The sequence below is a fragment of the Berghia stephanieae genome, chromosome 2, assembly GCF_034508935.2.
Source record: "Berghia stephanieae isolate SIO BIC M18660-M18661 chromosome 2, UCSD_Bste_1.3, whole genome shotgun sequence".
Lineage (NCBI taxonomy): Eukaryota > Metazoa > Mollusca > Gastropoda > Nudibranchia > Aeolidiidae > Berghia > Berghia stephanieae.
The window spans coordinates 32,020,011-32,045,625 of NC_088361.1; the positions used below are offsets into that span (position 1 = coordinate 32,020,011).

Here is a 25,615-nt window from a genome sequence, read left to right on the forward strand (position 1 = left end):
TAGGGAACCAAGGATATATACATACATTCTATCAATGTGCCTATTTTGAGATTACTCCCATCCAGACACAAGCAAAGGATCCCGCTAAGAATCGAAGAAGGATACACTTGTACTCAAATGCTTACAAAGGAAATACAAGATATTCAAAGCTAAAACAGTACTTCACAGAGAGATGATTTATAATTTATAAGGTAAAAAAAAATTTACATCTCTCAAAAAAGGAACTATACATTTGATTGCAACCCCATTAGCTGATTGTTTTTAAGGGTTTTACGGTGCTTGCAACACATTTACGTCATATCAGCACCAGTAAAATAAAAGAAAACGGAAAAGTCAAAAGTTCTGGAATTACAATTAAATTTAAATCATCCAAGAAAAAGTAAGACGTATGGGAATTAGTTCAAATAGGGAACAGATGTTGATTCCAAGCGCACACTATCATTGTATGAGATTGAGATCACCTTAATGTTTCATCCTGACACAAGAACAAGTCCCCACTAAGAGAAATACACTCAAATTCAAATGTTTACAAATCGTGTAGAAAAAAAATTCAGTGCATAAAAGAGAGATGACTTAAAAGACAAGAAATGTTGTTTCCCAAAACTCTACACATTTGACTGCTTCCCTCCCAGTTAGAGTATCCAGCCAGGGCCAGGACAAAACCAAGCAATCTCATTCCAAGACAAAGACAGAAAGCATGTTGAAAAACATATAAGGGGATAGAAGACACAGTAGTAAGTACCTCCCTGCCCACTATGAGAAGTCAAGAACCCCACCCAGCCTCTCACTCTCAGCTAGGGATACCTGCCATGACAAAAAAAAAACAGCGATCCAGAACAAAGCCAGAGAGCAGAGAAACATGGAAAGGGAAAACTGATAAAGGGGGATAAAAGATACAGCAAAAATTATCTCTCCGCCACCAGGTCAGAGGACCCCAACTTTCGTACAATCGTTGAAATGTTTGACTTGCATGCAATCTACTTACAGTTAAAGCACAGACACAACACAGCAATTGATAACTTCGTTTTTTATTCGAAAATGGCACGAAACATTTCATTTTACATAAGTAGTCAAGTCTATAAGATAGGTGAAGACAATCCTCTATGTAAAGCTTGGTTCTACATCACAGAAGGCTGACCGCTTAAAACACAAGTGATTATAATATATATGGAAAGATATCTGCAATAAAGTTGAAATAGAATTTATTCCAAGTAAAATTTTGTAAAATCTTGTCTAACAACAACATGAAACAGAGAAGTTTAATTTCTGCTCAGGGTATCTAACATGTGAAAAATGAAAACTTTACCAAAATGTCGCAAACGTTTTACCAATGTCTGATATTATGATGAAGTCCTTACTTCAGTAACAAATTCATAAATCAAGACTGGAATTAGCTTTGTCCCAGGATACCCCATAGGAAAAAGCGAGGAAAGATGACTTTCAATAATAAAAATCAAAACAATTTGTGAAAATTTTTATAGCAAACATATACACACACACATAATTAAATGCCTGCATAGAAAAAAAAGACATCCAATTCTAGAATATAAATTATACAACATAAATGAGGAATGATGAATGATTAAATAACTACGGAAATGTCAGTGTGTCAACATATAAAAGGTAAAGGGTCACTGATAATGACAAGGTCATCACTACTTCAACTAGACTACAGGAGTTGAGCGTTGAGCTATGAATATTTGAGATTGCATATGAAACGAACAAAAATCACAAAGCATGATTTAATGATTATGGCAAGTAATAATAATATCAATAAGGTTAAAGCGAGATACCAACATCAACCTGTCAGATATATAGTGTCGTCATGGACATCTAACATATTCACAACACCTGCCAGCCAGATATAAAGTGCCAACACACAAAACTATGTATAACCTTTAGCGGTTATAGTCTGATAGAATTTAGTGAGAAGGGAAAAAAATGGCTGGAGAAAAACAATAACAAAGAGCTGAGTGACGTCAATTTAATTCCTTCTAAGCATAAGTTCAAGAAGTTTGATGTCACTTGAGACACCTTTAGAGCATATCAGTTAGCTAGAGTATCAATGATAGTTTATCATCTCAATTGCTCTAAAAATGTGTGGGTGTGTGTGTGGGGGGGGGGGGGGTTGATTTTATGTTTTTAAGGGTTTTACGGCGCTTGCAACACATTTAGGTTATATCAGCGCCAGTAAAAAGGAAGAAAATGGGACAGTAAAAAGTTCTAGAATTACAATCAAAGCACCCAAGAAAAAGTAAGACATAGGGGAACTGGGAACAAATAGGGATCAGATGTAGACTCCAAGAGCATACCACCAATGCACCTAGTTTGAGATCATCTATAAGTCTCATCCAGACACAAGCACAAAATCCAACAAAGAGGAATACACTCAAATGCCTACATTATACATTAAAATAACAATAATACATTACAGAGAGATGATTTACAAGGAAAAAAATATCATCTCCCAAAACAATATGCATTTGACAGTTTCCCTCCCATCTAGGCCTCCGGCCAGGACAAAACCAAGTAATCTCATGCCAAGACAAAGAAGAAAGCAAGTTGGAAAACAGATATAAGGGGATAGAAGACACAGTATGTACCCCCCTGCCCACTATGGGAGGTCAGGATCCCCACCCAGGGGGGGGGGGGGGGGTGAATGCTGTAAAAATAAAGGGTTCTTAAAGGCAATCATTCAAAATTATCCTCCCTTTTCAGTTTTTGGCACCATCGGCACTGATGATAGCAAAACCTATTGACAATTCTAATACTTTCCATTTTACTGCGCTGGAATGACCTAGTAGTGTCGCAATTAACACAAACATACAGGAAACCTATTCAATTTTTAAAACATCATTCTTATTTCGTGGCCTGATTAATAAATACACATTACATCGACTGTGACACGAATGAAGGAATCCAATTATCAATCAATTCATAAAAAACAATTGATTATCAAAAAATCGAATCCAAACAATGACATTTGGCGCTAATATCAGATCTCTTTTTTTTTTTGGTTTTATGACACTGGATCATCACCAAACTCCACAACAACAATAGCTGCGACACCAGAATCGTCTATCATCTTCGATTATTATAACAGGATATTCTATTTTACATCACAATAAAATTGGCTCCCTTATTCTCTACAAATGCTGCCCGATAAGAGTTTTGCTTTTTATGGAAACTTTACATAGCTTTACATTTGATCTAGTTCACTTTCCTTTGTTGCACCACTTAACACCAACAATGCAAATTGATGAAGGACAACTGAAAGGGAAACATTATTTTTGTCTGAGCTCATAGAATTCTAAGCTGAAAAAAAAAAGTATCAGTTCTTGTTACATTCCTTAGCAGCATTGATTTCCATAGCAGGTTCTGATGACACTCTTTGCAAGAACCACAATCCTGGTTATCTTTTGTATAGTGTGAGGTGATTGTGGCCCGATGCACACAATTCCTTGTTTCTCCAATAATTTGTCAATATGTTTTTTTTTTAAGTATTTAAGTTCTTGGCACAATCACCTTTATCCAATAAACTGAGTTATCCTTCTGAATTCTCCTAAAAACTATTAGTTAATGATAATAATTGCACTATAATAATTAATAATAATAATAACAAGCAGTTTGACACTGTTTCCTCTTGTTCTCGCTTTATTGGTTACAGATATTGATATATAACATTGTTAAGGTAAAGATTTGTCTGACAATGACACATTTTTCATATCTTTATTGTCTGTATCTCAAAACAATTGTGTGAATGTTCTACACAATTTAATGGGCCACCTAACCTATATTGGAATACTCCTATTAATTATTTTAGTTAATGATAATAATTATAATATAATAATAATAATTATTATTATTATTATAACAACAACAACATGTCATATCTCAAAATATTAAAGCTCTGGGCTTATTTATAATATAATCTGTGAGCCTTTGCATCAATAGTTAATCTGATTAATCGACATATTATGGTCCTAGCTAAGTCTTTGTAAGTCGACCTCACTCTACAACTCTCCTGACAAAACAAGTTAACTCTCATGTTCCCGTGATCAAACAACATATATTTGATCTTAATTCATGTTGACAGCAGCAAAGTAGTTAATTATCAACTTTGTAATAAAAAAATGGTTACTTGAAGATGCATAACTTCTAGCTCTAATTTGACCATGAAGTACATGATGGGTTGGCCGGACTCTGTTGAATGAAAATCTATTGGGTTTTGCCATCAAACTGACCTGGTCTTCACTAAAATCGTTGTTAAATAATACACAACCTAGAAAGTTAACAATTATTTGTTAAAAAGTAATAATAGCAATAGTTGTGATGAAAATAACTACGATGATGATCATAAAAATAGTAACAATAACAGTGATAATAACACTAATAATAATAATGATTAATATAATAACAATAATAATATGTATTGTTATCATAATTATCATTATTATTACCATTATGAATATTATCATTATAGTAAACTATCATTATCAAGATTAATGACAACCAGTAGGGTCAATTTAGAAGATAATTAGGGTGTGCATCAAGAGAAAATTACAACCAACATCAAATCCATGCATAAAAATGATGAAGCATAAGAAAGATAATCTCTGATGACTGAAGGGAGAAACAGGTAGGATTTCCTCTGCCTTTTCCACTTCCAAGAATTTTGACAGAACTGTTTGTTACCAATATACCGACAACAATTTGTGACCCAACGCCTCAAAGGTAAAAAATATGAGATTTTGGTTAAGTTTTGTTTTATAGGGGAGAATGAGCACGAATTCTTCAACTGACAAGGTCTATAATGTTACAATTTAACCTTATAATCTCTTTTTGGCATAATACCATTTGTAAACGATAGGCCACATTCGTGTGTTGGCCTTACAAAATGTGGGAGTCCTGATAGCTCAGTTGGTACAGCACTTCATATGCAAAGCTACTGAGATAGATTGATGTCGAGATTTCTTTCCAGAGCCCCTGCTTCCTGTCCACCCAGCAACGATTGGGTAGCTGGGTATGTTAGATCTTATGGAAAGAACTTTGTAATGTCTTGAAAAATAAAAGGAGACAAACTTACAGTTACAGGTTATTTCAGTACACAAAACCCTCATTTACAAGTATTATTTTTTCCTTGTGTTGCCTAAATCTTGGAAACAGTCTCGACATCCCACACCTTTTGTCAGACCATCACACATTTGTTTGAATATATTGCGCACAATGAAAAGCTTTGGCTCAAGCGTCAATATCCTGAGACAAATAAAAATTGTATATGAGGTGGAAACAGGGACTTTGGCTCTAATAATGAATAGTGTCAGGGTGACAGTACAGGACATCAACCTTCAAGAGTTTCCTGGAGTCAATAAGCAGGATTTGGTATGGTGATTTCTAAAATGTCTAACTTTACATACAAGGCTCTCAGTTGTAAAATAAATTCTTTCACAGGAAGGTTTTAATTTTAGTCATAGCTTGAAATCATGCCTTACTGTTTTTACCAAGAGATGCATTACAACTGGAGCTTTAATTTAAGTACAAGCATCACTGTTATTGAAATTAGTGCTCCTTAGGTGTAAATAGTTAGGTCTGCTGCAAAACATAATCAGAAACCAATGTTTCATTAATTTGGATATGAAAATAAGTTTTGAAATATATAAGTATCATCCAAAAAAAAGCATCTTCTTTAAAAATGCATGTCAGTGAGTTGGGTGAAACATCAGAGAATGTCATGAAGATTAATAGTAAAAAAAAAATTAATTAATGGTGTCTATTCTAAAAATAAAATCATTGTGTTAAGCTATGCTTAATCTATGCAATTTTAAAGCTGTATGTTATTCTAGAACGTTAAAATGTTCCACATTCAAATATTTGGGAAGGCGCTGCAGAGTGGAGGAGGGATGTTATACATTAGTTATGAAAGAACACAGCCATAAGGTTAAGATGTCGAAAGTTAATTAACATTTGAATAAACTGTCAGCTTCTTCCATATTTTATATAACTTAAACCCCACTGATGAAATAAACCTCATCCCTCCCTTAAACATCTTTTTACTGTTTAAGGCATTTGTATTGTAATATGAGCCATTGGGTATGGACTGAGACTTGTAGTTGATGCTAGAAACCTTGCCAATCACTGGCCTCGGATTCCTCATCTCCCTCAATCCTCAACAATCGAATTCCTTTCTTTATGGCAGGGGTCCCCTTTCCTTTACCTATGGAAAAAAAAACAATGTGTAATATCAGCATCGGTGTGGAAATGGGTCGACAAATCACGTACATTAGAATTTGATTTTTTTCTTCTGATTTTTGTTTTTTTTTTATTTTTGGACGTATATATTGCTGACTTGTCAACTAACAACCATCATGTAACTTTATGTTATCAATTTTTCCCCAGAGTGGGGCAATTTATAATTTTTGCATATTTTTGACCTGGAAAAAAAAAATTCAATATAAATTCATTTAGACAGCCATGACACAAAAACTAAGTTAGCAATAAGAGTCCGAATTTTGATTATGGATCAGGCTAGCAAGGATGACATTAATGTCTATTAAAAGCAAAAGCCTATCCTGATACCAAAAAATGCATCAGTTCTTATCAATTGAACGTGTAAAAACATAACAAAAAATCAAATAATGCCAAAAAAACTGATGTCAATTTTAGTCTGCTATTCTGTCCTTCAATAACCACTAGTTTATTATCATACGAGTTGCATAAATTTAGCACCTTAATAGCCAACAATAATTACTAGATTTTGTTTCAGAGAAATAAATAAACAAATATTACTTTAAAAAGTAGTTTACATAGCCATTGAAAAGTAGTAGTAGTAGTAGTAGTAGTTGTAAACACAAAAGTAGTAGTAGAGGGTAGTAGTAGTAATGGTAGTAGTTGTAGTACTAGTCGTGAAAGAAGTAGTAGTGTGGTAGTGGTAGGAGTAGAAGTGGTACAGCTCTGTGGTTTTGTGGCATTCTCTCACCGTACTCGGATGGAAAACAGTGTTGTCTCAGAAAATATGTAATATCGCTTTACAGGTATCATGTCTCCTACATTAATGCATTCTACATTAACCCTTTCGGATGGAAGCCAACCACAAAATTTCACCCCTCTAGAATGGGGCCCTCCCAGAAGACAGCAGTCAAAATGTCACTTTATTCTCAATTTTTTGTTTAAAGAAGTAAACCCAAAAAAAATTACATTTTCTTAAAGAGGAATAAATTCTATGCATTATCAGCATGGTTAGAAGTATAATTGATGAAAATGAAGAGCTCACATGAGTTGTGATTTCAAAAGAATTTTTAAAAATAAAGAATACTTTGACCACCCACCCCACTGGTCAAAACATCACTAGCACCACCATCATTCACTGAAACTGAAAGTCCACTTTCATCGTCACTTTTACTATTGTCAGGCTCCCACTCCTCTTCATGGACACAATTTCATAGAACTATCACTCTCTTTACCTCCACTTTTTACTTGTTCTTCACTCAAAATTACTAGCTTTCAAACTTTGAAGCTTGGCCACAGGAATGAATACAACAACAAAACAAACTAAAACTGAAAGTAGAATATTTCCCCTGTTAGGCTACGATCATACATAACTCCATACAATACAGTTCCTCTGTTTAGATATCTTCATTGTTACAGTACGATTGATCGCTGGTATACAACCAAGCAATGGACTATAAAAGGCGTCGCCGTTATAACAGTGAGGAACGTGTGAAAGGGTTAAGTGTTATTGTTGGCTAAGGACCCCTTGTAATGCTTTGAGCATATTTAGTGGATCTTTCAATATATAAAAGCTCAAGGTTGTTTATTTGTTTAATAGTATTAGTAGTACTAGTAGTAGTAGTAATAGCAACAGCAGCAGCAGCATTGTGTCCTACCTAAAACTCTGGCACACAAAACCAACTTCAACATTTTAGAATCATCTTGACAGCTTCTCAGCGTCACAGTTTCTGTCATGAGTTTCTCTTTGACTGCGTTAAATACCAGAACTATGTCATGTCCTTGACCTTGGAGGATCAAAATAGAGAAGGAAATAAACAATGTAAAATTTCATGGCCTTAAAAATAGAAACAGACAAACGAATAAAACATCACCAAAGGAAGGCTTTCTATCATAATTTTGCAACACTTTTAGATCATATCAATGTCTTATAAGAGGTGAAAAAAAGAAAGAAAAAAAAAGAGATAAATACAGAGACAAAACAAAAGTATAGCATGAATATCATCATTTACTAACCACTTGCTGAGAGATTGGTAGATTCAATCTTGACGTTAAGATTTTCTAGTGGGTCAAAAGTTGCTTCTCCAAGTTGATCCTCTACAGTGAACATGATTTCATAAACGTGTCGAACCTGAAGAAATCCAAGACGGACATTTAGGCAGTTTTCACCACATTGCTCGACAAGAACAATGGAGTCATGTGCATCCAGAACATCTGTTGAATAACATTTTTTAAAATAACATATATCCAATATGGAACATAAAACATACAGTACAACCTACTTATGGCATGGACACGATCATCAAAATGATATTGTTGGAGCCAAGAGTCATTTTATGACCAATCAATACATAAACTGATGGGAAAATATAGTTAAAACTTTTTTTTAAGGTGGGTAATTATCAATAATTAGAATTGATAACAAAGGGAGACTTAATTGTAAAGCAACACAAGGAACTAATGTTTAGCAAGTTTAGAGGTTGAGATCTGGTTTATGATTCTAGCTTGTTGACAAGTAAGAAATCTTTACATATCTTGTCTTATTTGTGTAATCACAAAGTCTTCTTTCATTTTGATCTTAGTCTTACTGGACTTGAGAGTTAATGGCTGTCTTTTCTAAGTTTTCCAAACAAGTTGTATAAACAGAAGTTGATTCTCCACCGGCAGTCAAGATATCTTAGAAGGAATGTTAAATTTACTGGTTGCTAAATTAATGTTTTCATGGGACTATTATTTTTGTTGTTGTTGTTGTTATCAATGAGTCTGCCTGATTTGGAATTTTGTAAAGAAAGAGATTGTCAAAACTTATGACTTGATATCAACAATCCTTGTTTATGATATACAAGGAAAAAATAGGATGAGATGTGACATTATAAATGCGATGTCATTTTAAGCATATTTTTTAACTGTACATGGGGGAAACTTGGTAATTTTGAAAGCCGCATAAATGTCAAACTTTATCCTCAAATTAGAAAAAAAATCAATAATAAAACATATGAGAAAAGATTAAATCATATCATATCTTGTGATGACTCTTCCACTTAAAATATCAAACTTCGCAACTCATGAATCTGCAAATTATTATCTAAAGAGGACAAGTGTACCATCTTCCTCTTTGAAATGAGCATGAAGATCATGGTGATGGCCATGTTGTCCCCCATTCGCATCATTCATCATGTCAATGTCATTACTGTTGTTGTCACTGGACATGGTTTAGATTGAAACACCTAGAATTTAACAGGAAAAGTAAAAGAACATTATTATTGCAATTATAATTCTCTTGTAAAAAAAATTATAATTTTTTAAAATAAATAAATTTAAATAAAACATACGTATTCCATGAATACTACTTTTGTCTTTTACTTTTTAGAGTTTGCCGATTCATGCATACACGGTAAACTCAGTCTAACTGAGTCAGTCAGATATGATGAAGAAGAGCCTGATTTTATTCAGAAGCATTAAACCAACATAACCTTATCAGACAATAACTTTTGTCTCCTACTATTGTTTGAGATGAACCAGCGTCCTACTCCGTTACAAGCATCAGTTATCATCAATTTCATGATGCTACAGAACTTGTATGAACTTGTGCTCCAATGGCCACACAACTCTACGCATCTACACCCCCAACAGCTGTACATAAAAATGGTGCGTTAATTAATTTTATTAATATTTATTGTCATATTTTAATTCGCACTTCCTTACAAAGGGGTATTCTATTTCCTGTCCCATCATTGTTTTTGTTTATTCACCTTAACTAATCCTTTCACACCTATCTCATAAGTCCTTAGTGGTTTTTTCATCGTGTTTTGTTGATAAAGGGGAAACTCAAAACGTCCACAGTATCTGTCTCCGTCTAAATTGATGCTTACAAATCAACAATTAAATCGTTATTTTTTCCTTCGAGCTTCAAGATGTGCGTTTTTTTACACCTCCAATGGAACTGCATAAAAATAGTGCTTTTTTGTACACCTCCAGCGGAGGCGGAGGTGCATAAAAACGCCACCTTAATTTAATTCTAATTCTATCTTATATTTTTAAAATATAATATAAATTAGGTAGTCTGATATCAGCCTGTAGACAGGTGCCGATTAGCCATTGGAAAAGTGAAGCACTAGTTTGGGTTAAATTTTGAAGAACACAAATCCATATAACCACTGTTGCATAATTTTTCACAGTGTCCGAATGGTTCTGGTATCATTTTAAAGAGCAGAGATCAAGCTTTCTTTTAATGTAATCAATGTTGGCACATTAGGTCAAAAATTATGATTTGATGAAAATTACGTCATTTTAAAACTGTTGTAATTTTTTTCAAAATTGAGATAGCAAAAAAATAAAAGAAAATGCATCTAGATAATTCATTTAACTATGTCTATGTCAAATTACATCAAGATTGAAGGCAGCACAGTGTTTAATTTTGGCCACAAGTGACCAACCCTCTTTTCTCCATGCTAAAGTCTCGTTTCAATCAGTAGTCAGCTTATCGAGAGGTTGTCCAGTGGGGGAATTCTCAGTCACAGATTTTGAGCTTTTTGCAATCGTAAATTTTTAGTAGTTATAAAATCATCGTAAGTTTGGAACCATTTATCCCAGATCTGAAAGTAAGGTATCATATTAAATAGGTTGTAAAGGCCTATCTGTCTATGTAAAAATTAAGGAAGTGTCTAGGGAGACCAAGATTTTGGTCTCTTGGCGTAAAACTGTATTTTCATTAATGGATCTGTTTCTTTATGTTGAAGAGGCGAGTTTTTTATTCTATTTACTTATTGCTAGCCTGTTTGTTGCTGTTGCTGTTCTTACTTTGTTTTTTTTTGGTTGGGGGGGGGGGGGGAGATGGTTCTTTTTAAGGTAATAATCACGCCCCCCTCCACCCCCACCCCACACCAATAGTGTCAGAAAAGCAGCGACTTTTTCATCTTTTATAGAACTGCTTCTTCATGCAGGCCTGTAAATGGTTGGTGAAAAAATTGTCGGAACATTTTGAACATGTGAAAATAGACACAACAGGACAAACATATGGACACCACACAGATATGACACGTTAATTGACTAGTCAAATCATGTCACTTTCCCCTACTTATTTATAACGAGGTCCTTATTTTATGGTACCAAAAAAAAAAATCCCAATTATTTGAGGACCCAGGTCTGAGTCTAGTTGTAAAATGAAAGGAAGAGAACAATTCCTACCCTTTTGAAGGATGTGTATCTCGTGTTTGACACGGGAAGCTGCGTATCTTTGCTCCTGTTTGTGTTAAATGCTTACACTGATTCTTTCGTTTATTTGCATTAATTCTTATAGAAGAAGAAGAAAAAGAAGAAGAAGAAGAAGAAGAAGAAGAAGAAGAAGAAGAAGAAGAAGAAGAAGAAGAAGAAGAAGAAGAAGAAGAAGAAGAGGAGGAGGTGGTGCGGTCGTGTGAGAGCTTTCGAAGAAGAATATATATTTCGAAGAAAAATAATTATTTCGCATTATTTTTTTTCCGTCTACATCCGGACGGAACATAAAATATAGAGAAAAAGATATGAGAACAGGAGATATGCATGTGTCTCCGTAGCAAAATAGAGAGAAACCTTCCGGTCCGGTTCGACACACTTCTGTGCGTGCGTTATTTACTGACTAGGTGTGTGTGTGAAGACGACTCGAGCGAACTTCGCGACCCTCTTTTGCTGGCTGTGGCACAGTAGCCAGGCAGTGAATACATCCACCTCTAGCGGAGCGTGTAGGTGGCATGATAATATTATAGCTAACTGATAGACGGCAAGTTTTGTTTTGTCTCTGATGCGACAAGGAAAAAAATTTTTTGTTTTCTTTTTTATTGGTTCTGTTCTTTGACGTTACGAATTTTATTTTTACTATTATTTTTTTTTTTAAAATATTAGCACTTATAGAGCAAAATCGTACTGTCGGAAATCCGACAATAGACGGAAGATTTACAGGCCTGTTCATGTTGTGGATTGCTTTAAGGTTTTTTTGTTTTTTTTTTATTTATTGGTTTGTTTTTGGGCCTTGTAGCTAACATTATTATCATACCCCTACCCCCCCCCCCCCCCCCTCAAATGAAATTTATTTTTGTACTCTTCTTCTTAAAATTCAATTCTGGCAAGATAGACCATGATTTTGGCCTCCCGAGTAAAGCCGTGGTTTCATTTATGGAATTGTCGGCGGCTTTTTCTTTTTTGATCTCGTATCATGGTCTCCCTTGCGCCCAACATCTCGATTTGTTTGTGGGTCACCACTCCCCCCCCCATTACTCCATCACCAGTTTATAATTTTCTCTCCGTATTAAAGAGGGCTCCGCATGCATTGTTATCTAATATTAAATAACACAAGACTGATACTCGTATTATCGTGATTTTTATATAACTTTGGTGTAACCGGCATAGTTTCTGTAACCAATAGAGCATTTTTTAAAAACAAACTTGACAGTAATTATCTCAAGGTTTTGTTCTTCTTGCTTGTCCTTATACTTGTATCTCTGAATTCCACTTCGTATTAAAATAATAGCATCATGATTTTTTCCGTTTTTTTAAATTCTCCCACCATATCTGGCCCCGCAGTTTCATGCATTTTAAAAATGAAAAATATTCATCAAGGTTAGGTGAATATGCATTCAAAAAAGAAGAAAATATGCAAAAATAATATGCAGACCTCAATAACATACTAAACAATTCAGACTCAACGTGCAACTAAATTCTGCGAACAGAAACCAGTAGTGTGGACTGTGGATAACATCAACCCATTTTTAAGGTGGCGTTTTTATGCTCCTCCGTTGGAGGTGTACAAAAACGCACAGTTTTTATGCACCTCCGTTGGTGGTAATGGTAAATTAATGAAAATGTTGCTGCAAACGTCCATGAGGTTTAAATAGTTTTAGATTGTAGTTTAGCACGCTGCTTAGTGATTACCGATATATGCTTACAATGACCATAAATTAAAGAATAATAACAATAATTTTAAAAATCTAAAGTAAAAAGAAACATGGCACAAATACTGATCTCAAATTAATAAATAATCTTAGAAAATTAAAATCGAAATTTTTTAAAAACATGATAAAAAGTTTTTAAAAAAAAAAAAAAAAAAAAAGAAAGAAAGACAAAATAAAAAGCAAACAAAAACAAAGTAAATTTAAAAACAACAAAAAAAAATGTCTACAACTACAATGGGAATCGAACCCGGTACTTTCAAGGTTAGAGTCTGACAGCTTGTCCACTGCGCTACGGAGCCACCTGACTGTTCATCACATTTAATAAGGTTTTTCTAAAACATTATTTTACCTTCAAAGCAACTTCTATTTTCTGGTTTTATATTTCGATTTTTATTTTATTATTATTTTTATGGCTGTCATTATCCCCAGACAGGTCTCTTATGAAATTTCGTTATCCCCAGACACATATTTGAAACTCCACTCTTTTAAATAGTTATCTACATTTCAGAATATCGAATGTTTCCGAATGCACATAGAAATAAGGAAAGTTTTTGTTTTTTTTTAAGTTGCGGAACCAGGATTCGAACCCACAACATCGATTCTGGTAAAACTTCCAGGGCAGACGACTAAACCATTCGGCCATGACACCCACTTCGAAGTCGACGCATATTGTGTATATGTAGTAACAACTGATTTAATGTTGGTAAATGTTATGTTTTTATAGATATTTTATTAACTTTCCTGATTTCTATTTGCATTTGGAAACATTCCAATTCTGGAATGTGGATAATTTTTTTAAAAGAGTGGAGTTTCAAGTGTCTGGGGATAACGAAATTTTGTTATCCCCAGACAGGTGTCCAAATACAGAAACACATCGCTGATGAAATTGGGTGGGATGCGCATGCGTGACAGAGGTGTATAAAAACGATCCGTTAAGATATACTGTCAATGGAGGTGCATAAAAACACTACGCATTTTTATAGGCACTGTGATAAAATTTTCAAACTCAAAATATCTTGATTTGACTCAGTCAGGGGGATGGGACTTGAAAAAACATAAAATTTGATACCTTATTTGTTTCTCTACGACCTACGGTTCCAGAGTTATTTATATTTTTCTACTGACATTTTTTGTCAATTTTTTTACAGAGAGAATCTGTGATCTCACCGCTGCCTCAAAAACAGCATCTTGAGTCTTGCAGTCAACATGGCCCACTTATTGTTTTCAGTAATTTTGTTTCAATTAAAAACATAAATGGCAAGTGTTAGATATCATTTTAACTGGTCAGAAAATAAGCTTTATTTTCATATAAATCATTTTCATGTATGGAAAGTATGGAAAAAATTAAGGATAAATTAAAATGGAAAAAAATATGAGGTTTTTGTCCTAAAAAGTGGGGTTGGTGGGGGGAAAAATAAAATAATGAGCGAGTGTATCAATTTTGATGAAATTTGGCAGAGATATTCTTCAATTAATTGTCTATCGATGTATCATATAATTAAAATGTATCCATTTAAAAAGTTCTTATAATTCAAAAATTTATAAATTTTTATATTATTACATAAGTTAAAGCTTTCTGAGAAATACAATCAGGAATTAAGAATGAAATACACTGTTAGAAAGCTTTTTTTGAGCCCTTTATAATGATACCAATATTAGTCACATAGGTTCACAAATAACGACAACACAGTACTAAAGGGTCAAAAATAAAGTTCCAAAAAACGAGTTTCACCTTACACTTACAGTTCAGTTACTACACAGTGAGCCTATCGGCGGCCACTGGACTAGAGTTATCAAAGTGCCTATTTAACTCTCAAACGTTCCACTGTTTTGAGCAAAAATTGTGAATGGAGGGGGTGCAGGTACATTAGGATACCCTGAACTCACTCACTGTGCGCTAATGCTGGCATGTTATATATCAATTTGCTCGTCAGATGTTTTAGTTTCACATTCTTAAAGTTTTTTATAATTTCAAGGCACTTTCCTGGACACAAATATGATTTATGTGTCAAGGTAGGGTCTCAAATTTTCAAGTAAAAACTGCATTTTCTGCAAATGCCAAGAAGGAAAAAAATAACTGTTCAAAATTATGATCAAAACAAGTTTATTTTCTAAAAATACATCATGTCTTACAACTTTTATGCAAAACTCAAGTATGTAATGCATAAATTGAGCATCTGGTGGGGTCTCAAATGTATCCACACATTTACTCAAACAAGGGGCATAATCCAATAATTTTTACATGTTCACAAAAATGTCTCTAAATTGCTTATGTCAGCATTTCTTTGGCATATTTTGGATATATCTTGGTCAACAGACCTAAACACATGATACAAGAAGACATTTCAACATGGTGAAAAGGTTTTGGGGTAATAATTCCATTACAAAAGTAAAATTATATAATTATTTTAAAATTCACTTGTGTGTCACTTGTTTAGTGCAAAGACTGAACTATACACACCAAAAATATACACAAGTTCCTTCTTACTGATACAATTGATAATACATGGATAAATATAATAAAGGACTTCAGTATACATATATATTTATTTATATATGTAAATGTATTCGCAGAGAGCGAATAGTATTTTTTTTTCCGCAAAGAGCGAAAACGAATGATTATTCGCAGAGTGCGAAAATATTTTAATTTCACAGTAACAGTACCTTAACAAAATAAAATAAAAATATACAGACAATTTAACATTTAAAAAACAAAGAGCATTTTAAAATACAATAATAAATCAAATAATTTACTCAAGAACTGTATGATACCACAACATACATTTTCTATCCGGCTGTAAACAAAACCATTTTTTACAATATAAACACCTATGTCTAGTTTTCTGTACTTTCCCCCTATCTAAGCATAACCTACAATCACCCCTTGAATTTGAAGAAGCATCTGGTAAAATTGGATGGATTAACTTAATTTCTTCATCTATATCATTATTATCACTATTCCTGCTATTTGCTTTAGATTTACTTTTACATTTACAATTACAATTTGTATTTAAAGCAAGTGGTGGACCCTCTAGATCATCTATCCCGCCTAACTGCCTGGCTAACTCCAGAGTAAAATCTAACTGATTATACTGTTTTGGTCTCTGTAATTCTTCAATATCACTATGCCTAGCTCTATATTCTTTGAACAGAATATAACTATTAACCCTAGCAATGTCAATAAAATGAAAAAATAAACTTTTCCACCACTTGTGTGTTTTTCTAAGACTATTATATTTCCCAATAAGTTGATCAGACAAATCTACCTCATTCATATTCTTATTGTAATCTTTAACTAATTCAGGCTGTGCAACATCTAATTTTCTGAAAACCCCATTATCTTTACTCCTACGTTGTACTACTGCCTCCTTATTTGCATCATGTATTGTAGATATAAATGAAACTGTCTTATTATCTTTCCACTGTAAAGCTAAAATATCACCATCCCTATGCCATCTAAACTCCCCCCTCTTAACCCTCTTTTCCCATTCTCTAACGTTCTTTAGACTAACTGGAAATCCTTTTCGATTAACTATTATTGTCCCACAAGCTCTCACATTCTTCACAACCAAATCTTTAAAAAGTTGAACACTAGTATAAAAATTATCCACATATAAATGATATCCTTGATTGAACAAGCCAACAAGCAACTGCATAACCACATTATAAGCTAAACCATTTGTTGTATTACCCCCTACCTTACCCAAATAAACATCAAAATTGTGTGTATACCCTGCCTTTGAATCTGCTAAAACCCACAATTTCATTCCCCACTTTGTTGGCTTGTCCTTCATATACATTCTAAAGCTATACCTTCCCTTATTTTTAACCATCCTCTCATCTATTGAAATATTCTGATAAGGTTGAAACAATTTCATACATTTTCTACGAATATAATCCATCATAAATCTAGCTTTACATAATTTATCATCTCTATTTTCTGTTCTAAAATTACTTATTTTTAAAAAACTCATAAGACATTTATAACGCCAAATTGACAAAAACCGACGCGCCCACAAACCATTCAACAATGTCTCCTCACACCAATATAAAGTAACACGCTCCACTTTCACACAACTCATGTACATCAACAAACCAATAAATCTATACATTTCATCCACATTCACAGGTTCATCCTTCCACCTCTTATGCAACGTCGGTTTCGAATCCGCACACATACTCGCATAATCATTCGTCCACTCACAAAACAAAGACAACAGTTCTTGAGTAAAAAACAAACGAAAAAAATCTAAAGGCGTTAAAAATTTTCGGTGATCTAAGCGAGTCACCGTATCAGGCAGGCGTGGACCAGGGACTCGCTCAGGGAGAAAAGGTGGCACTTTGTTCTCGGGACCACCATCCACACATAGTTTCTTCGGCTGTGATGGGCCAGGGATTTCATCATGATCCGAACGCCTGAAGAAAATAATAATAACAAGAATTAAAATAAAAAGAAGTACTTTGAAAACAAAGGAAATGAAAAATAATTCTGAAAGGAGAAAGCAATTAATTACACATATAAATATAAAATATCAAAATATTTTATCACTCTCCCTTTTTTACATCACACACTAGTTCTGGAATAATATTTCTTGACATAGAGTTGAGTAGAGTAAAAATACTATAAATAATCTTCCTGTAGACCCAAAACTGAATATATAACATAATATCAACAATAATACATCAGAAAACACAAAACAGTCAATATGAATATAAATGCTCTATAAGAACAACTAAATATCAGGTCAGTTCTCACCTTTTTCTTTGACAAGCAGAACTAGTTGTGGCAGTGGCAGTGTCAGTATCATCAGTAGGAGTAGGGACTTGTGCATGTCTCCCAGTTTCATTCCCACAGTCCTCACACGGAATACGAATCTCGCTAGAAGAAAGAAAAAAGAACAATATTTTATTATACAAATTGTCGACACATCAAATCAAGACATACAAATCATTTCTATATCTCATTCAAGTGGCCGAACTAACCGTCTTCTGACCTCCGTGTTTGTTTACATTTTCAACACACAACACTTCACTCGTCCTAGTCAAACTCAAGCACTTCATAAATACAATTATAAACAAAAAAAAAAACTTTTTGTACTATATTAATGAAATAGATAATAAAGTTGAATAAAATATACATATCATGGGCATTATGTGATCGTTTGATGTTACTTTGAGAAGATTTCTGAAAAATACTTACTCGTCGTTCTCGCTGTCAGATCCCATATTTGGCGAGTACGGCAGGTCGAATTCTTGAGACCATTCGGACTCAATTTCATCATCATCCTCGTCATCACTTACATCCACGTTGAAGAGGATGTCATAAATTTCAGACTCTTTGAGATTTGCCATGGTGCAAAAAGTTTAAATAATATAAATTTGATAAATTGTGAGTTGGAGTTGTAGAAAGATTTCCCGAAACAAAATGGCGGATCGAAGGTAACGGATGGAGTCGTTAGCAACCTAGCTTTCGTATCTCTCATTATTTCGTAACATTTTTTTACATTTTTAACATAATTGTGATGAATTATTAAATGAAAATCATTCTTTTATAATAAAATAATAGTTTCAACACATAATCTGGCGATTTTTTACCGCAAAATGGGATTATGAAAAAGGGGGCGTTGTCACGATCACCGGTGATCGTGGTTTCTATTTGTGGAACGTTTGAGAGTTAAACAGCCATCAAATTGATATGATCTACATAACTTATGTAATTAACGATATTTTAAAGTTACCTGTGAATAAAATACGAAAAATCGTCCTCTCTCCTCTAGAATGGCTTATAACCTAATGTATTTTACCAATTTCAGCCTACTTTTCTAAATGAATTATGAACTGGAAAATCGAAAATAATGATTAGAACGGAAACGGAAAAATAATGTTGCCAAATTTAGCAGTGCTGAACAGTGATTAGCTCAATTTTGGTTAGATAGTTTCACGACGGGCTAAAAGAACATAATTTGGAAAAGGGATGGGTAAGGGGGGGGGGGGGAGGGGGGGGTGAATTGGTGCACAAAAGAGAAATCCAGTTTGGAAAGGCGACTGTTTTAGAGAGAGAGAGAGAGAGAGAGAGAGAAAGAGAGAGAGAGAGAGAGAGAGAGAGAGAGAGAGAGAGAGAGAGAGAGAGAGAGAGAGAGAGAGAGAGAGAGAGAGAGTAGTGGTGACAACAGACATAGTTTCTTCATGTGACAACGCTCAAAATCTCACCTTTTTTTTTTTTTATGTAATTCTACTATAAAACCACTTTGTGACACCGTGTTACCCCAACATAATACCGTTTTGAGATTATTGGTCACATTTATTGCTTTGTGGGGCTATGTTGTTTAGTGGTTTGACACTCGCCCTAGGATCGGAAGGTCCAGGGCTCGAGTCCAGCTCTGAACGGTGCATTGTTGAGTCCTTGGAAAAAGCTTTTCGCATATATTCTCTCACGGTACTCATGTGTAAAATGAGTACCTGGCCTTTGAACATGTTTAGTGGAATTTGCGCTATATAAATGCTCTCTTTTTTTTTTACTTATACACAATGATAAAACACTTTTTTCCCCTTTGTCCAGAATACTTCTACTTCATACAGATATCGATGTATTCAGATGGCCCGACCTTGTCAAATATAAATAATATTTAATTCAAAAAAGTGAGTGGAGCAGGCACTTATGTTGAAAATAACAATAACAGAAAATGAAGTGAGTAGAAAACTACCAGAAGACAATAGAGAATAAAAATTTCGCGGCGGTGGAAGCTCGAACCCACGACCTTACTGATACAACTCCGACTGGCCGTGAGAGGAACGGTATGCAGCGCGTCGAATGCATAGCGTCCTTTTCACGACCAGGCGGAGTTGTCGTATCAGAAAGGTCGTAGGTTCGAGACCCCACACCGCGAAATTTTTATTCTCTATTGTCTTCTGATACTATTCTACCAACTTCATTTTCTGTTATAAATATTTAAACTTAGGGCTCTCTTTGGAGTCTCTGGTTTTTAGATTTATTGATACATTTGGGGGTCATCCTGAATCATAATATCATATGAGCATCATTTTTCTTTGTATAATATTTCATATCCTTGAAAACCATTTAGCACAAAACGTATACCTCCTCTCGGAGATGGACATGAAAGCCGAACGCCACGTCTAAATTTTAGAAGTGACGTTCGGACACCTTCGACCCTCACAGAGAAAACCGATCGTGTGTGTCGGGGGAAGAACACGTGGGACAAGGGGAGAATCGGGGTCCTACTAATTGCCGTCCGGAGTCGTCCAGGGCCGTCCGGAGGTCATCTAAAGCATTCTCAAGCCACCTGGAGGCCCTCAGACCTGTACGAAACTTTCCAGAAATCTTCCGCCTTCTGAAAGCTCCTCAAATTACGCCGGAAAGCAACTAGTAATACTAATTGCCGTCCGGAGCCGTCCGACGCAGAACGAGGAGCTTTCGAAAGACGGACGACTTCTGGAAAGTTTCGTACAGTACAGGTCTGAGGGCCTTTGGATGGCTTGAGAATGCTTTAGGTGATCTCCGTTCGGCTTCCCTGTGCCGCCGGACGACCCCGGACGGCTAATAGTTTTACCGATTAGTATTACTAATTGCCGTTCGGAGCCGTCCAGAGCAGAACGAGGAGCTTTCGGAAGGCCTTTCCTTTCAGACGACTTCTGGAAAGCTTCGTTCAGCTCTGAGGGCTTCCAGGTGGCTTGAGAATGCTTTAGATGACCTCCGGACGGCTTCCCCTGCGCCGCCGGACGGCTCCGGGCGGCAATTAGTATTATCTAGGTCCTACTAATTGCCGTCCGGAGCCGTGCGGCGCAGAACGAGGAGCTTTCGGAAGGCGGACGACTTCTAGAAAGGTTCGTACATGTCTGAGGGCCTCCGGATTATGGCTTGGGAATGCTTAGATGACCTCCGGACGGCTCTCCTGGGCCGTCGGGCGGCTCCGGACGGCAATTAGTAGGACCAGGAAATCGTGGTGCTAGGAGGCAACGTTGTTTTTGTTTTAAAAGGCGGACTAGCGCCAGAAAGGCGACTTTTCATCATCAGGGAATAACCCTAAATATGATATTTACAGTAGATAAACGTTGTAGGTATGTACGTAATATTTTTTTTTCTTTCTTACAATAAGAGAGAGACAAACGCATGAGTTTGTATTCGTAAACTTTATTTTAATAGACAATGCATCAACATTATTGGCAGATCTGTTTCCCATTAATATTTTATTAGATTATAACATCCAATCAGCAATAAACATTTTCATTTGACATTTTAAAAATATGTGATATGACTGTAAGATGATGTAAACAACGAAACAATTCAATGAAATAAAATATTAGAGACATCAGGATGGGTTGGAAATGGTTCAAGTCCGGGCTATCACGTGACAGCAATAAGTTAATATGCAAGGCTCATGCTTTAAAATTTTAGCAAATAATAATTATTGTATCATTAGGAAGTCCAGCATAAAATTGGAGACGAACATGTCTGCCTTTAAGCGGTTGGTTGTGCAATCATATAAGTGTTTTAGTTGTTTTCATCGGTACTATAACTGCTAATATTTATTTTGATATTCAACCCTAAATACTCGTTCAATACACGATAACAGGGGTTCACTGAGATGTTAAGTCACGTGATTTTTTATTGAATAAATAAATGACTTTCACCCTGGTATCAGCATTCTTTGGGAAAACTAATTTCTGATTAGCCTAAGTTAAGCAGAATTGTTAGTAGAACATATATTCTCTATCCTAACAACCTATGGCTCAAATTTATTGTGTCTGCATTGCCGAATGAGACATGTTTATATTCCACAGCGTTTAGTAACAAAAATAGCCAAACTAATGAACCCATGACATGAACCCATAAAATAAAAAGCACATGAATAAATCAAATAAAAACAATTTCTATTATATTCCTTCATTACATAATGTAATAATATGATATTTCACATTGAGACCATTACCACAATAACTAACATAAGTTTGTTATTATTAATTTACGTATGGCCATATCTATTAATGTTGGTATCGGGCGTTTACATGATTTGTCATCGAATGAGAATGACAAGTTTACAAAATACCCTCTAAAATTTGCCCAAAACAACTTTTACTCCATTTCTAGATTTAGACCATTGCAACAAGTCAAAATAAAATATTTTAAAAAGATTCTTAAACGAATAAATCTGAAAGTTTAAAGAATTCTCCTTTGACACGTTTGGGGTCATCTTAATCAATCGATATTTCAGTTAATTTTTCTGGCTAAATTATTTAGATTGTGTTTTGTGGCTGTGCGGTAGATTATTGGCCTTGTTTTCAAAGCCCAAAATGTACAATTAGGGAGACAGGATTATCTCTGAATTTATAAATAATTGGCATGACATTTGGCTGATTGAGTATATGCGACAAATTTATAGCAAGGTATAAAAAGTAGTAGTAGTAGTAGTAGTAGTAGTAGTAGTAGTAGTAGTAGTAGTAGTAGTAGTAGTAGTAGTAGTAGTAGTAGTAGTAGTAGTAGTAGTAGTAGTAGTAGTTTGTTTGTTTGTTTTGTTTTTAAGGGTTTTACGGCGCTTGCAACACATTTAGGTTATATCAGCGCCAGTAAAAAGGAAGAAAATGGGACAGTAAAAAGTTCTAGAATTACAATTAAAGCACCCAAGAAAAATTAAGACATAGGGGAACTGGGAAAAAATAGGGATCAGATGTAGATTCCAAGAGCATACCACCAATGCACCAAGTTTGAGATCACCTATAAGTCTCATCCAGACACAAGCACAAAATCCAACAAAGAGGAATACACTCAAATGCCTACATTATACATTAAAATAACAATAATACATTACAGAGAGATGATTTACAAGGAAAAAAATATCATCTCCCAAAACAATAACTATGCATTTGACTGTTTCCCTCCCCTCTAGGACCCTGGCCAGGGCCAGGACAAAACTAAGTAATCTCATGCCAAGACAAAGACAGAAAGCAAGTTGGAAAACAGATATAAGGGGATAGAAGACACAGTATGTACCCCCCTGCCCGCTATGGGAGGTCAGGATCCCCACCCAGTAGTAGTAGTAGTAGTAGTAGTAGTAGTAGTAGTAGTAGTAGTAGTAGTAGTAGTAGTAGTAGTAGTAGTAGTAGTAGTAGTAGTAGTAGTAGTAGTAGTAGTAGTAGTAGTAGTAGTAGAAGAAGAAGAAGAAGAAGAAGAAGAAGAAGAAGAAGAAGAAGAAGAAGAAGAAGAAGAAGAAGAAGATAAAGATGAAGAAGAAGAAGAAGTACTAGGGATAGCAGCTAACAATAAACTGCTTATATTAAACACTTATATTCTTTGATTTGTACCTTAGTACACATAATATAAGCACACATTTTCAGGTCTGATAACCTGTAGACTTGATATAACATTGTTATGATGGGGTTTATTTTGCGTTGATTCGAGCGCATTTCCATTACAACAACGAGCCCATAACATTATTAGTCCTGCAAATAAGAACACGTCATTTTGTACGTTTTTATTTTATTCAGGCTTCCTCCGGGGGAAAACACGTTTTATGGTCAAGGGGAGGTCAGTTCGATCTTGGGAATGAGTATATAACATAATAAAGTTTAAAAACAGTGACTGAACAAACCAAAAAAAAAATGTCTACAAAGAGACAGTCAGCATAATACAAAATGAAATACTATAACACTGTTTTAAATGAATCATATGTAAGATTTATCTAGAATTGGCTATGACTATGACTAGGCTTTGTGTAAAAAAAATCTACAGTAAAGTCAAACCGTTTGTGACTGAATCATTATGCGAAAACAATACAAGGATAAATAAAACATTTATTCAAATAAAAAAATAAATGATGTTCTAGCTGTCAAACTCTTCAGGCTTTCATGTTCTCATTGTTATTAAATTATAAATTAATGTCTGTATGATTATGTTGGTTTGGATTTAGATGAACGTGATATGGATGATTTATAATCTCCCCTTACCGGAAGCAGTTCTCACTTTCGTGCACGCAATCTCACTTACATGACGTTATAAATTAATTTACGTAGCTGGCTTGCTTTTCACGTGTATTGCACTGAATCAAGACCGAATATAAATCAGCCATTATTGTAACAATAATAATAATGAATTTTTAACAACACAATAAGTAGTAGGTGTAAAAATTGTCAATTGAAAAAAAATGATAACATCAATAATTACGATAATGGCAAAGGTTAAAATATGCAGCAACAATTGTAAAAGATTCATAACACCAGATGAGATGTCCCTTCAAACAAAAATGTACGGCCAACACCATAATATAATAATTTTATTCTTGAAGCTTAGGGGATTTCATAACAGCTCATGTCATGCTACCCAGGTTTCTTTGCCGAGATTTAATTCAGACGATCTACGTTATTCTTTGAAAAATGACATATTTTTTTTATCTCTAATATAATTTTACATTCTATCAGATAATGTTCTAGCTCGATGAAGCAATCTTTTCTGAGAAAAATGCAGATTGAAATTATAAAACATGTTGATAATGAGGAACAATATATTGTAGGCATTTTAGTCCTTATACACAGTAGAATGAGGGAAATAAAAGAGACGATATTTTTTCTCCTGTTTAAAAAAAATCACCTTTCATTACATTTTGTCAGACCAGGACAATCGAAAAAAAAAACCCCAAAAAACTCAAGTTGTCATTTGAAATTTTATACAGATTTATGTCAATAGAGGAAAATACCCCACCATCCATTTTGGGAATCTATTTCATTGACCATTTTGATGAGAATAGTTCTGAGACCTATAACTATATCACAACGATTCTTGCAAGAATAAAAAAAAAACCAACAACAATCATTCCACGTGAAAAGATAAACATTGGCCTAAAAGCTCCGAGGATTTGTAACTTTGTGTTCATGTTGTGCCCACAGGCGCTAGGCCTGTTCTTGTGGTTTAACACGAGTCATTTCAGACAGGAGGCAGAATATGCCAGATGTTCTAGTCTATTAGTGTAGCAATATTTCCCCCCCCCCCCCCCCACACACACACACACACACACATGCAAGTGCTTAAACACACACTACACGCGCGCTCGCGTTCACTAATTGTATTGAGATAACAATAAATTATTGACATGAACAATATTAATGGCGATGATGATGATGACGATGATGATGATGATGATGATGATGATGATGATGATGATGATGATGATGATGATGATGATGATGATGATGATGATGATGATGGTGGTGGTGGTGGTGGTGGTGGTGGTGGTGGTAGTAGTGGTGGTGGTGGTGATATTATGATGGTTGAGGTCTGTCAGGCAGCACGATTCATTGTAATTGTAGACTAGAAACGGGATTTCTTTCACAGTGATTTAATAATTGGTTGGTCGGCATCGGGGTCGATCAACGCTGGCGATTTCATCATGCTGAGATTCTTTGTTATTCTTTCAAATGTTTGGATGGCTAATCTCTTGCTGCCTGAAAATAGAAAAATA

General features: G+C 34.8%; 2 protein-coding genes across 2 annotated transcripts in view; both read right to left on the reverse strand.

Moving 5' to 3' along the window:
* Window positions 1-1,012: 1,012 nt before the first annotated feature.
* Window positions 1,013-19,014, reverse strand: LOC144964718 (adipose-secreted signaling protein-like). The gene is made up of 5 exons (XM_078899258.1): window positions 18,887-19,014; window positions 9,330-9,452; window positions 8,242-8,439; window positions 7,884-8,012; window positions 1,013-6,214 (listed from the first exon to the last, which is right to left on the reverse strand). The coding sequence occupies exons 2-5, from the start codon at window positions 9,433-9,435 to the stop codon at window positions 6,117-6,119; spliced, it is 531 nt and encodes a 176-aa protein (XP_078755384.1). The 5' UTR covers window positions 9,436-9,452; window positions 18,887-19,014; the 3' UTR covers window positions 1,013-6,116.
* A 2,267-nt stretch (window positions 19,015-21,281) lies between these two features.
* Window positions 21,282-25,615, reverse strand: part of LOC144964719 (zwei Ig domain protein zig-4-like) — a 19,344-nt gene continuing 15,010 nt past the window's right edge. Inside the window, exon 8 of the mRNA XM_078899260.1 lies at window positions 21,282-25,598. Within this exon, the coding sequence (XP_078755386.1) occupies window positions 25,584-25,598 (15 nt within the window). The 3' untranslated portion in view covers window positions 21,282-25,583. The remainder of the gene's footprint in view (window positions 25,599-25,615) is intronic.